The sequence below is a fragment of the Micropterus salmoides genome, unplaced genomic scaffold (genome assembly GCF_014851395.1).
Source record: "Micropterus salmoides isolate LMB-PRFRI ecotype aquatic unplaced genomic scaffold, ASM1485139v1 Ms_hic_scaffold_4, whole genome shotgun sequence".
Classification (NCBI taxonomy): Eukaryota; Metazoa; Chordata; class Actinopteri; order Centrarchiformes; family Centrarchidae; genus Micropterus; species Micropterus salmoides.
Genome location: NW_024043372.1, coordinates 23,580,428 through 23,594,797, shown reverse-complemented (window position 1 = coordinate 23,594,797; position 14,370 = coordinate 23,580,428). Strand labels below are relative to the sequence as shown.

Genomic DNA, 14,370 nt, shown 5'->3' with positions numbered 1-14,370 from the left:
CGTATTCTGTAGATCTCGCCTTCTTGCAGTGAGATATAAGCTGCACAGTGAAGCTGGTGTGTGCAGAGGGAGAGATTAAGCTTCTGTCACTCTGTTGATTTGTAATTTGTATTTCTTTAAGGATTAAGTTTAAGATTAGCCTCTCAGTTACTCAGTTTGGGTAGGAAATATTATTTTAAAGTTAGAAAGGGATTTTCATCATATCACAGCCTTCTGAAATTCTGATACATTTTTTCCATTCAGTGTGTTTGTACTCTGTAATTGCCTCTCTATAAAGTAATTTTCATTGTCCATCCATCCTTCACATTGCACAGGCTGAGATGTTCCTGGGCGAATAGCCGTCAAAGAGAACAACACCAGATTTAGAGGTCTGAAACCTGAATAATTGTCGTCTTTAGTCTTCTTTATTAAACAACCTGAAGCGATGACTCCTCTCAATCCACAGTGTGCTGTAAACAGATAAATGAGCTGCTGCTCCTCTGTTGCATCTCTGACAGAGTAGTTTCTCAAGATGTGTTTACTGCCTCCAGCGGGCAATAAGGTGCCTGAACCACTGAAACACATTTGTTCTCACCACCTTTAACAGCTGGTGTCGCCAAATGAAATTGTAAGGATTGTAACTTCCAAAATGTGAAACAAATGCAAAACTGTGGGATGATCTTGGACCTTACGGTGTATTAGGCTATTTAAGAAGAATGCTGTCAGTGAACTATAAATTCAGATGTGCATATGACACATATGATAAAATTCTCATGCAACAAAAGCTCCACTGTTTGAGGGGGGAGAGAGTGAAAGAGGAGACTAATGGATTAATGAGGTTATAACAGTAGGGACACATGTATGGAAAGAGACAAGAACAGGTGGTGAAAGACACAAAGTGATGGGAGATCAACATGCTGAACAACAGCCACCAATAAGAGAGAGAGTGAGACAGGATTTTTTGTTTTTATCTACAATGTTGTACACACACATCGACAATAAAGCTTTCAGATAGAGACACACACAGTTGTCATGCCTTTACACCCATATACACAATGTTAGCACAGAGACAAATGTACAGATGTAAACAAACAAGTTTAAAGGTGTTACAGGTCTCCACATGAGAAAGGCAAAACAAGAGAGAGGTGAATTGGAGACACGAGATAAGAGACAGTAGCACAAAAAAACTATAGGCTATAGTCTATAAATATGTCTAACAATGCATTCAAACAGAGTTTAAATTTTCAGACCAATGATACAATTTCCCCCAGTGCCTGGAACTTGAGAGTGTACATAGTCTTTCATTTGGCAGCGTACATTCACAGTCTGAGCAGGAGATGAGAGGCTGAGTAAAACCACAGTGTACTTTTGGCTGCTTAATGAGGGCAACACCCAGCGCTGTGGTTGTTGAACCCTGCCAGCAGGTCAGAGAGCTCACACGAGTCCATTCGAGTCGCCTAAAAACGAGGTAGTAAACATTTCATAAGAGTATGACGTGGTAGATATCTGTGCTTGGTCTGAGAATGACACGCTTGGTTGGTAATTTTAGGCCACTGTTTTCATTTTGGCATTAATTTAAGATATTTATGATACGTCCATAACTTTGACATTGACACGCTCTGGTTTTTCCATAAGTCTTTGATCCCATTGTTTATTTATTTTATATATTTATTTATATTTTATTGTCAGTTTATTTTAATTACATTAACTACATTAGAGTTTAATTACTGTTTTCTGATACATGTTTCTTCATCGTGTTAATGAAATGTTTTTATCCCTTTATGTGATTCACCTAAGATAGAAATTGAGTTGCATGTTTGTAATTGCAGTAATTATACCTCTTCACGACAATGAAAATTAGACCTCTTTTAAATAAAAACTACCTGCTGTTTATTGTAAATGTACTCAAATTTCAGTCAATCCTTAAATGTTAGAAATACAATCATCATTTTGTTTTTTAATTACCAACAACACATTTTTCAACGACTTATATTCCATTTCGTTAATTTAATTGTTCACAATTTCAAAATTTTTCTGTATTTTTATTACTCAGTGTTTTAAAATGTGAAATTCAATTTCCCTGAAGATGAATTCGATTGCTTTTCTTGCCACAAGCACCTAATGCCTCTATGGTAAGGCTGATTCTTATCTAAATACGTTAGATAAGATATAGCCGATCCTCTTATCAAGGTACTTCATGGAAAACATATTGTTTGGTGTAATAATCTGGTTTGATGTTTTGAAAAGAAGAGATTTTGTAGCACACAAACAAAGTACACATTTTTGGAGATAGAGAGTGTGTAATTAGGCCCTTCTAACCCCAGCATGAATTAAAACTTTGAACGGCACCCAAGAACTCAAGCACAGACAGCAGCAGCAGCTGCTGCTGAGAAAACATACCCTCCTGCCCACATCAATCCCTGCTCCCCCTTCAATTCACTCTTCTCCACTCTTTTTTATCTCCCAGCTTTCACCCCCCCTGTCATTCACCTGCACTTTATTCAACATTTTTCTCTTTCATCCACATTCACTGGACTCTTGATAGGAGAAACACAGAAAACCTGCCCTCTGAGTTCCTCCTGTGTCGCTGAATCTTTGATGTGTTATCTCTCCTCAGATGGACCCTGTCCAGAAGGCTGTGATGACACACACCTTCGGGCCACCAATGGTGAAGACAAAGCGGCCAATCATATCCTGCAATGTCTGTCAAATACGCTTCAACTCAGAGGTATGAATAATATTAATAATAATAGTTCAAAATAAAGGGTTTGCTTTTATGGACAATATCCTACCAATTGACTGTTCAGTAAGCCCTCCCCCGAACAGTAATTGTCCAATCATTGCTTGGCAGCTCTGCTAAGTGGTGTGCACGGTGCAGTAGTATGAAGGATACTTGGCATTATAGGGCTTGGAGGGTGGAGTCTCTTTTAAAGCCAGTTCCAAAAACACAAAAGCAAAAATTAAAGAAATGGGTTATTGATCACTCGTTAGCTGCAAATAGTGGCATGTCCATCTAACTAGCTTACTACTGACAGACAGCAGTAACCAAGCACATCATTAACTATTACGTTTGTGGGGTTAGAGGTTGCTTAAAAAAAGGTAGGTCACAACTCGCAAATCCACTATGCATATTTCCCAACTTTGTGAAAGCTGCTCCTGGATGTTAGGAGAGTTTAGGCTAATAGCAATTCTGTCATGCTCTTTTATTTTGGGAAGAACAAATAAGCAATCCCAACAAATCTCTTTACTCAAGATAGTATTACATTTGCTAAAAACATCAGTTCTCATTCTAACAGACTTATGAAAACTAAAAACATATTTGAATATACGAACAAAATATGTAAGCTAAATAGCCAACCGTGTTAGCATGAAATAACAAACAGTCCGATACATTTATCCTTATCATAGTAGCCTATTACTAAGACTAACCAGCTCCACACCACAATAAAATAACAATGCTCTTTCTCTATTTCAATTTCTTTTACATGTAAGTTTAGCTTCTTTGTTTTTGCACAATATCATGCATCTTTTACAAGATTCTAGTTTTAAATGGAGTCAGCAGGAAACACTAAAAAGTCACCCAGAGCAGCTTTTGCTACCAATTCATGGAGCTAACGTATGCTTCATTAGCTAGCTAGATATAGCTTATAAAATCTGCCAGAGGCATGGATGTAATATTGAGACCTGGATGCGGCAGATGGCGCCCCATTCATTCCTATGAAAGTTGCCCACTGTGCACATTTGCTGTAACAGCCTCCCTGGGCTTCCTCATGTGCACTAAAGTCCAGCCAAGCCAGAGTCTTCCTGTTGGCTCCCTGCAAACATGAATGGGATAAAATGATTTATCATATGCCTCTTTCCAAATGTTATTAGATAGAATGGATCAAATTCTGGTAATTAAAAGAGTAGGTTCTGGGGTTTTGTGACCCTCAGAATAATGTATTTCGTTTTATAGTGGGTCCTTTCAAACTGTCCCAGAGGCTCTGAACATACACTTTAGACATGTTAAATCATGACCCAAAAAGTTAACTGGCTGCATCCAATGTTAGGTAGTTACTGACTGTACAGCTGGAGCAGGTGAGAACTTGGTTCACAGTTTCTCAGCTCCAATTTTAGCCTGTAGGTTCATATTAGGAAGAGAAAACCCTTCTTGCTTAACCTGTTTTATGACCAGTCCAGTATAATTTTTGATGACCTGCTGCACTCTGGTATCAAAGTCTTGGGAGAAGGTTGTGTATCAAATAAAAAGACAGCAAGCAAGTTTCAGAAAGTTTGTAGAACCTTTTTTTTTAGTTTGTGTGTAGAGATTTGTTGGGCTGAACCGTGTGTCAAGCTTGGAAAACATATTTTAGCTGTTGATAGCGAGCCTCTAAGTATAATGAGTTTGTTTTTAAAAGTCCACTCTGATGAGGTTTTAATGGAGACGTGTGAGGGTGAACAGCTAACACCAGCTTGTCCTTACCTTAAAGCTGATCAAGCACATTTTCTGCATTTCACTCTTGACACTTGGCTCCACGCCAGCATAAGGCAGAGGGACTGAAATAAAGGAGGCCTGAAGTGATGAAACTTTAGAGGAATGATTTGAGTGTTCCCATTAAAGTGTTTGTAGTGTTAGCTAAAGTCGAAAAGCAAATAACTCATAATGTGGACATCCAAAACCTAGCTACTGGATGGCATGATTGATGTGTTAAGAGTCTAGTACTTGGCCTTTTACAGTGTGTATGTGTTTTAGGTACATGTCTGCAGTGGAAATATTTTGATGAGTCTTTCTTTGAATGGACAAATAAGAAATTAGATAGCAAATTTCCTTTGGATGGTGGGCCATAACATTTCTGAGCCCACTGCCTAGGAATACAGCTCACTAGGTCCCCTCACTCTTAGCAGTGAAAAAATTTCCTGAGTGGAATTAGTGAAGCAGTGCAATTTAACATCTTGAATTTGAGTGATGTGTATTGAACAATATTGAAAGGGCTTTTAAAGATCAAGAAATCCTGAGTTGATGAACCACACTGTAACCTCTAACCTAAACATGAGTAAAAATCAAACATACAAGCCTATCTAAAAATATAATTGCATTCCGGTGATGAAGCGCTAAATACTTGTACTCTAAATGCAGTGGTGTGTAAAGGACACAGGCAGGGAGGGAGTCATCTGAAACTTGTGTAACACTGCCCTGTTCTCTCTGTGAGGGGCGGCTTAATTATATCTCCGCTACTCAGACCTGCATGTTCTCACATGGTCTACATGAGCGTGGGACACAGAGCATGAGCGGGGGTCGCTTTTATTTACTACAGCATGTTCATATTTACATACTGTGTGTGTGTAAATATGAATGTGAGTGGATGAAAATGCATGTGCCTGTGCATGTGTCTCTAACGGGGGTCACGTCTGTGTTATGCTTTGAGCACTCTAATGCTGAGCCACCTGTTTGTCCTGCCTGCTTTTTAACTCGTGAGTCGCATCTGCTCTGCTGCAGCTCTACAGCATTTTCCTCAGTAACCTGAGAGACTCAGAGCTTAAAGCGCGGTGGACATTCTTTAATAATGAAGGAATACTCTGCTTACAGCACAGTACTTGGCTTTCTCAAGCTGGCTGTGCTGCAGTTCAAAGGCAGACGCAAACACTCTTTTTTTATTTCTTCATTAATTTTCATCAAGTCTTCTTCGGGTCATACGGCACCGAAGTACATTAATAATACCAGCAGTTTCTTTCATATCTATGTCATGAAGGAGGTTGGTGTTAAATGGGAGTTCTCAAGTACTTACACAAAGTGAAAGAGGCATATTGATTGATAGTGGCCACTCAGAAGCAGGTGCTTCTCACTGCTACTACACTGTAGCCACACATGTTGTAATTGTAACATTGCAATTCATTTCAGGCCACAGAGGACAGATTAGCCTGCCAGTGTTTAGCTCAGCTCTGCTGCAAGGCTGACGTCACACCGTGCTGCATTAGACATCGTCACCACTGCAGTACCATTCTGGACACCTCTCTGTCTTTCTTTCTCTCTCTTCTTGTCCTTTTCAGGCCCATAGCAAATCCTGTTTCAGTTGTGTCTCCTGTCTGCTCGGCAAGTTTGTTTGCTCACCATTTTCCTTGTCAGTTTTCATATTTCTCCGTCTGTGTCTGTGGGGTATACTGTATCATCTGTCCCCTCTCCTTCTCTCCACCTCTCCAGCTTCTTCCCACCCCCTCTTCCTGTTGCTGCTGCCAGTGCCGCGTACAGTAGATTTGGCTGCTAGCTCTCTGTGCTTTCTGTGCCTTTGTCGCTTTATAGATAAAACATCAAAGCACATCCTGCTTGGAGAGAAAAAGGATTTCAGGGACATTCAGTTGCTCTCATTTTCTCCCTCTTAAATCCAATCTCTGCTCCCTCGTTCATCTTAATCCCCCTTTCTATAGGGTCTTTCGTAGGTTCTCTCAGTCCATTTCACCTACTATGCCAAAATCATTTATATTTTATAATTATTCACTTTTCCTGTTTACTCCAAAGATCGGACACCTTAATCTCTTTTACATCATATTGTCTCTGCTCATCCCACCCCCACCACCAAGGCTGTCAAGCTTTTTATGCTTGATTGATGGCGCACCTTTATTGATTCCGTAAGACCTGACACTGAAGGTCACATGGCGAGTGAAAGTATCAAAGCCCAAACAGAAAAAGAACAATTACGAGTTGCACAAAGGGAGGGGAAAATAAGAACAGCAGCACAAAGTGTGAACTGCAAAGAAGAAGAAGAGGGTGCATTGAGAATTTCTGCCTTTCAAGCTCTCTGCTGTCATTTGTTGGTGAACTTGTAGGGCTTCATCTTCTTGTCTGATTGCAGGGCTTTGGATAGCAGCAGCCAGAGGGGTTGGGTTACACAGGCAGAGCTATATCTGCCTTTCTGTCATCACCAATCAGGATGAGGGCTATATGGGTAACTATCATTGGCAGTTAATACCTCAGGCTTACAGAGGCATCCCGGACACGTCCCAGTGGTCTATTTGCCTCAGTGAAGCATCCCACACTGCAGAGCCCCCGACATGTACCTGTCATTGGCCTTATGTGGCTCCCTCAGCCTTGTCATTGACATATCTAATCCCAGGAAGCCTCTGCTTGTGCATAGAGTCACACACACAATCTTGTATTACTGTATTAGCGACGAGCTTTCTCAAACTATATTTGTGCCCTAACACCTCACTCTTTCCTTTGATTTCATTTGATGCTGACATGCACATGTTTATCCTTGAGGGTAACATTGATTTCCAAGCCCAATCTCACAATTTACATCCCATGCCAATGTTGACTGTATGTCAGTGCAAGAGCTGTGTAATGAGGCAGAAAGCAAGGGCATGAAGGTAGGGATGGGGTATAGTGTGTAGCATGACAGACTTTCATGCAGGAGAACGGAGTTGGCGTATAAACTATAATCATATTGTAGTTTCCATGTGCAGATATTGCAGAAAGCGTCTATTTTTGTGGATGCATTTTTGATCACTGTCAGCCCTAAGCTTGGAAAATACATTGTGTTTCCTGTGTCTGCTTCATAATAAAAGCCTACCTATGTTTCGCCAGTTGAATGCTTTTAATGTGAAGCAGTAGGAAATGTTCAGTTTGTCTTAGAGGAACCTTATTGAGTCAACAGTAAACTTTGGTAATTGTCCAGATATCAGGGTCTTCACTTTTATAGTCCTCCACTGCTTTTTAACATCATAATTGCACACAAGGAGAAGAAGCACACACAAGTAGTGTACATTTGTTTAAACAAATTGTTTGTTAATAAATTCTGTGTTACTTGAACATTTTTCACTGTGCTCATTGGGGAAAAGGTTAGCTTAGAGCCCTGAAATAGTGTCAGAAATATGGGTGGATTTAATGAAAATCTTAAGGATTTTAACTTTAACGCTCGTCTCCCATTGCCTTAACGTTAACTCTGATAAACTAAAAACCCAATTCTTCACCTGTACTAAGGCCTCCCTGATATGTCCACTCTTCATTGTTGTTTCCATATCTTGAGTTTAAACTGATCCTCTTGTATGCAATCACACAAGGACAAGCAGGCAAACACACACCTGTGGACACAAACTCTTCTTGATTTGCTATATTTTTTGATATGCCCATTTTTGATGCCTGTCTGTTCTGTATCGGGGCTGTACAATAAGGATTGTTCAGTTGCACGGGGCAAGTAAATCTAGCAACTCTTTTGACTGATCGGGTTAGTGGTAAAAAAAAAAGAAGAGTTTAACACATCCTTTTAGTGTAATTTATTATCACTCTGCAGCCTCTCCAATACTCTCTGTGATGGGGCTGAGCTCCTCCACACACACACACACACACACACACACACACACACGCATTGAAGTCAGCAGACAGTAGATCAGAGAGGCCGTGGTGGACATTAATACAAATCAATACAAATGTTCAGCAAGCATAAACATATAGAAAGACATTTTAATCTGCTCTGTCTGTAATCTCGCAGTCTACAGCTGTGATTTACACAAGCACAGCACAGTTTGGCTAATAGCAATTGTCACAAACGAAAGCTGTCTGTGTGTATGTATGTAGTCCAACTGTTTGTCACGTTTATAACGTATCTTTAAATTTGGCAAATTCTTGTAAACTTAGCTGCTGGGAGGAGTAGGAGGACAGTACAAAAGGACTGATACTGACGGTGACTGAAGTTTAGGAGGAACACAGACTTCACTCTTTATTTCCAGTGAAATTTTATTGAGTTTATATAATTAACGTTACTGCTGATGAAAAAACAACATAAACAAAAACAACAACGAAAACATTAACGTAGAACCCTGTGTATAACAGTCAGGTGATGAAGAGTGCAAATTCCATCCTGTCTGATTGCTGATTACCCTCTTCACGAGGAGTTTTAATCCCTACCCATTCCCCTCAGTCAAGACAAACAGATTCTCATTGTCCCTTAAAGCCATTTCCCTCCTCACTGCAGAGAAAATGAGGCAGCTTGCACATCATGAGTATGTAGCCCTACTTGTAGGATGATGTTTATGCTAATTTTGCTGTCACTAGACAATCTTGTTGATATATTTTGATTGTAACGCTATGCTGTTCATACTTTATGTAGGGGGATGGCAGGATAGTCATCATTGTATTGTTCTTATTGCTGTTCTGATGATGAGGCTTGCTCATCGATGCAGTACTGCTAAGTCTGTGATTTCATGTTTCCTTTTTATGTTGCACTTTATGCTGCAAAACCAGTCGCCCTTCAGGGACAAATAAATTTGAACTTAAAATAAAACTCAGATAATCCCACCCACTCAATAGTGATCATCAGCTCAACAGGCCAGTTCAGTGATAACACCAGTAGTGAAGGAAGTGGAGAATATTCTAGAGGCTAATCGTCCCCGACAGCCTCGTCAGCACATCAGGCTTGCAAACCCTCAGCTCAACATTTTCTATTTTCTGTAATGCACTGAGAACTCAGGGTGCCAGGATCTATTCCAGAATTAGTTAGTAATTATTGCATTATAATATCCATATTATTACTAGAGTGGTAACATTACAGGTATACTGTTCATGTAAAGGGGAGTGGATTTAGGGCAGGCAGTAAAATTTGGGCACGACTCAGTTCCCTTCGGAGTGAAAGCATTACTCTTTCAGTGCCCAGTCCAAACCCTCCTTTTCACTGACACTAGTCCGGAAATTTGAGATTTTCTGGTCTCAGCTAGTAATTAAATCTCTACAACAGCAAAGCAGAGATAATATAATAAGAAGCTTAAGTGAAGATCTTTTTGCAAGTTTCACACAAAACCAAACTGTGACTTTCTTGACGGACAAAATTATCTTTTATAAGATCCCATGGGGCGAAGCAGAAGGGAGGTACTTAAGCTTTCTATTGATCATAGAGCTCATTTGAATATGTTGAAGTTTTTTTTGCATTTGCTTGATAAAGGACATCTGACATGCCCATCTTTAGCTACTAAATTTAAATGCTTATGACTTTACAACTAACCAGAAATATAAAGCTAATTGCCAACAGAAAAAATCTCCTGTGGCCCTATGCACCCCCTTTATGTCTCTCCCAAATTTTCCTGTCTCTCTGTCCTATAAAAGAAATAAAAAATACATTTAAAAAATCACATTTCTGATGCTAGTGCTACAAGTGGCACTAGTGCACACAGTTCATTGGACACTGGAATCTGCTCAGATAAATCGTCTGCACATGGCACTTCACTGGCTTTCTGACTGAAGCTTGTGGGTGTGAACAAGAAAAAAGGGAATAAAGATAACATATTGAACAAATTGAAATGTTCTGTCAAAAATGGAAATAAGAATCCAGCCGTGGCCACTCAAATCAATAATTTATTACAATGTCTTGTTCTTCTGCCAGAGCCAGGCAGAGGCCCACTATAAGGGGAACCGCCATGCTCGGAGGGTGAAGGGGATCGAGACATCCAAGACAGCTCGTTTCCAAGATGGTGACAAGCAGCACCCTCCACCTACTGCTTCGCCCACCCCACGAGGCCCCTCTCCATCTAGCCCAGAGCCTAATCCTAACAAGCAGGGTAAGCATCACCTGTGTCATAAGATGTAACACACACACACTCACAAAATGACAAAGATGCACAACACTGCTTTTGTGTTAAGTGACTCACTGTGACTCTGACTAACCAGAGTCACAGTGTTTACCAAGAAATTAATTTAAACATTATTCTAACAACCTGTGTAAATCTTTTTGATGGACACAGATCCAAAGAATTGAGATTTTATAGTTTAATATTGAACCATGACAATAGAAAAAACAACACATTAAGGGTGTGTAAGTAGAGTAGTCAGTCACTAAGCTTCATCTAGCTAAGGTGTCGGCACACTGGTGGTCAGACCTGCTGGCAGGTGCAGATGGACCGGCACAGCTGTGTGTTCCACCTCAAAGAGGCAGAGTTTCAAGCACAGCACCAGTGCTATTTTCATACTTTTATGTCATGATCATCAGTGTTGAAGGGTTTATTGTATGGTTGACTTTCCACAACTTATTCAAACTTTGTGCTGTTTACAGATGACACCCAATCCTGTCCCAACTCTATCAAGTCACCTTTGACCCCTAGCCACCTCCGAACACCCACACTGAGCTCAGCAGACGCAGCATGTCCCCTCTTGCCTTCTGTCAGCACGCCTTTGCCATCCTCTCCGTCCCCCTCCGCGGCCCTTGGTAACCCCCCTGTGGATCCAGCAGCAGCTGGTCTTCCCGATACCCCGTCCCCAGCACCCAGCCCTTCTTCAGGAGAGTCAGAGGAAGAGAAAGCCAAGAAGCTTCTCTACTGCTCCCTGTGCAAAGTAGCTGTTAATTCCCTCTCACAACTGGAGGCACACAACAAAGGTAACTCCAACACAGCTTTGTCAGAGTGCACATATTCCTAAGTACATCACACCAGATCTTGAGAAAAATAAAACTCTACAAACAACAGCATTATGCAATACACTCTTAGAAGCAACTTCAGACACCCCGGGGCATGGCTGCAATTCTGCACTTATTGCTGCATTTTAAATTTGAAAAACTAAAGCAGGTGCATTGGTGCCACTCAGTGGTAACAATAGCAGGGTAAAAACTGCTTGGTTTGACTGGGTGTAGATGGGTGGTGATAAAAAAAAGACACAGCCTACCACACACATGTATTTTGCACTACACTGAAACATGGCCTCGATTACCACCACAGATTAAACCTTTTTATTGTTTCCAGGTACCAAACACAAAACCATTCTGGAGGCTAGGAGTGGACTGGGACCCATTAAAGCATACCCACGTCTGGGTCCTAAACCCAGTCCAGAGCAAGGAGGGGAGCTGTCCTCTGACCCCAACACTCAGGAACGCACCTTCCACTGTGAGATCTGCAACGTCAGAGTAAACTCAGAGCTGCAGCTAAAACAGGTGAGAAACCCACACCAAGATCCCAAAACCCTGAGTGAAGTCGTTTCCATGCCATCTCAATATGCAATTTCTGTCCTTTCTCACTTTATGTCTTAGCATATATCCAGCCGGAGGCATCGGGATGGAGTTGCAGGGAAACCTAATCCACTTCTCAGCCGGCACAAGAAGCGCACAGACTTTATGGTAGAGACTCAGATTGTCTTTCATGGTTATAATCCATATTTCTCAATTCTCCCCCACAAAAATGTTTTAGGTTTTAGGACAACTCAGTACTTCAATACCTGTCACATTTACTTACTCTCTTTTTCAAAGGAAATTCCAAAAACTCTGGGGGCCGGACTTTTACCAAGTCCTCTTGCTGTCGCTGCGGCGATGGCGGCGGCAGCCTCCTCTGGTCAGCTGGCACTACGTCCTCCTGGCCCGACCTCCCACCCTCATCCCCATCACCACCTCCTACAGGGAACACACCTCAGCCTCCTGAGGCCCGCCCCAGGTCCCATTCGCACCACGCATGGGCCGATCCTCTTCACCCCTTACTGAGAGAATGCGAGAGAATGTGGACGAATCAGGAAGAAGCACACTGTGAGGTGGAGGGCTGCAACCATGTGCCATCAAGAGCCAAACTAGCTGGTGCGGCTCCAGCTGTTGTTTCGTCATAATAAAAACAGTGAGCATAAATATGACTCTTCATGGTGCGTACTGTGGTTGCAGACCACTACTGTTATGTTAACAGAGGAGAACCAGAGATTTCAAAGACACTGTATGTTTCCATCCTCCCCAGTTTCCCTTCATCATTCAACTATCTGCCAATCATCAAGTAGACTGTACAGATAGTTTGAAGAGGAAATTATTAACAAACAAACACAGTTTTTATCAAGCATGGACTTATTTGAGAGCATCCTCCAATCTTCAACTGATGACTAATTATCTTCATCTAACATATGATCCACTGTATCTGACTCCAAACCCTACCTCTCTTATGTTTTTAATATTCACCTCTGCAAGGGTTCATTACATATCCAAAGCATTAATGTTATCAAAAACATGCCCGATGGGTTAGATATAGTAGTTTCCTCTGATGTTAAGTGGTATCACGCTGTAGCTCTCACAGTATAGTGGATTGTGCCACTGTAATGTATTGGTTTTTGTAGCCTATTAAGAGAAAAGGTACCAAGGATTCCCAAATTCCTTCTGCAGTTACTGGTAAACATTTCTCTGTACTGTATGTCTACATTTTACACGTCTACATCTGGCCTATATGGTCTATATTTACCTCTGTGGGACAGATAAAGGAAATTAAAGAGGAAAAGTAGAAGGGAAGAAATTACTTCACTTTTTAAAACTGTATTAGTGTGCACATCAACCACATTCATGGTTTGGCAGAGGTGGGGTTGTTTTGAAGAAGTAATTGCTACTTGTGCACTATGCAGCTATCAGTGTTCTACAGTCTTTGTAAAATGCAGTAAGGTTGGAAAAAATAAGAATAGAAAGAGAAACCCATGCTAAGATAGTTTCTTAGGTCCCCTGATGATTCCCCTGGTACTTCCTGAATGGCCACAACCACGTGCATAACCGCAAAGCACATCAGTCAAAGTCTGCGGTGAAAAGTCTACATGTGAATGGCTTAAATAGGTTTTAAATGACAATGTATCCTTTTTTTTAGCTGCACCTCACTGAGCAAAACAGAAAGGTTTCAGTGTCTTCATGGAATAGCTCTAACACTGTGAGCACAGCAGGACAATGGCTGATTTGTGACTTTAGTAGCAGGTATTTGTATTATGTGCACATTATTACAGACCACATTTTCACCACAATGCCATACAAGGAGTGTGAAAAACAGTGGGATGAAAGACACCAGCATTATGTTACTGAGGAAGAGAAAAGGACCACATATACAGATGAGTAGTTGTATGCAAAAAAAACCATCACACCATTTTTTGGAAGTATTATAGGCCTGTAGTGGGATAAAAAAATGTTTTGTTTGTCTGCTCTGCCTTGTGTGCTCCAACCCTACATGACCCTAAACTATCCCAGTGAAAACTCTCATGATGGCTCATGAAACATTAGAGGGAAGCTTTAGGAAACAGAAACTGTAGCAATACTTTAAGCACTCCTGCTAACTTTTCATGTTAACTGCAATAAAAAGAAAATGTCTACAAATATATGAATTGTTATTTAGGAAATGTGTGTTGAAACATTATTGTAAATGTGGATTATTAAAAAATGAGAAAAGGTACATGTTGGGTCTTCCTAATTGTTGAATTAAAACAAAATTCTATATAAAATCATTAAACTGAGTCTATGGTTGTAAGCAATGTTGATTGGTGAATTTTCTTTTCAATTTTTAAAAATGTAATGACATATGACAATACCAATAAATCAGAAATGCAATTGGTTGTACTCCAGTTTAGTAATGTGATCATGTGAGTACATAGTGTGCGCAATTTGAAAGTTTTAAATATTTTAAATCACTTAAGGTTTTAACAGACAGTCAAGTATAGTAATAAAT

At 40.6% G+C, this 14,370-nt stretch overlaps 1 protein-coding gene across 1 annotated transcript in view; it reads left to right on the top strand.

Moving 5' to 3' along the window:
• LOC119886152 (zinc finger protein 385A-like) overlaps positions 1–14,191 on the top strand; it is a 30,167-nt gene extending 15,976 nt beyond the window's left edge. Inside the window, exons 3-8 of the mRNA XM_038696701.1 lie at positions 2,597–2,707; positions 10,326–10,500; positions 10,992–11,312; positions 11,674–11,861; positions 11,958–12,044; positions 12,174–14,191. Of these exons, the coding sequence (XP_038552629.1) occupies positions 2,597–2,707; positions 10,326–10,500; positions 10,992–11,312; positions 11,674–11,861; positions 11,958–12,044; positions 12,174–12,401 (1,110 nt within the window). The 3' untranslated portion in view covers positions 12,402–14,191. The remainder of the gene's footprint in view (positions 1–2,596; positions 2,708–10,325; positions 10,501–10,991; positions 11,313–11,673; positions 11,862–11,957; positions 12,045–12,173) is intronic.
• The last annotated feature ends 179 nt before the right edge of the window (positions 14,192–14,370 follow it).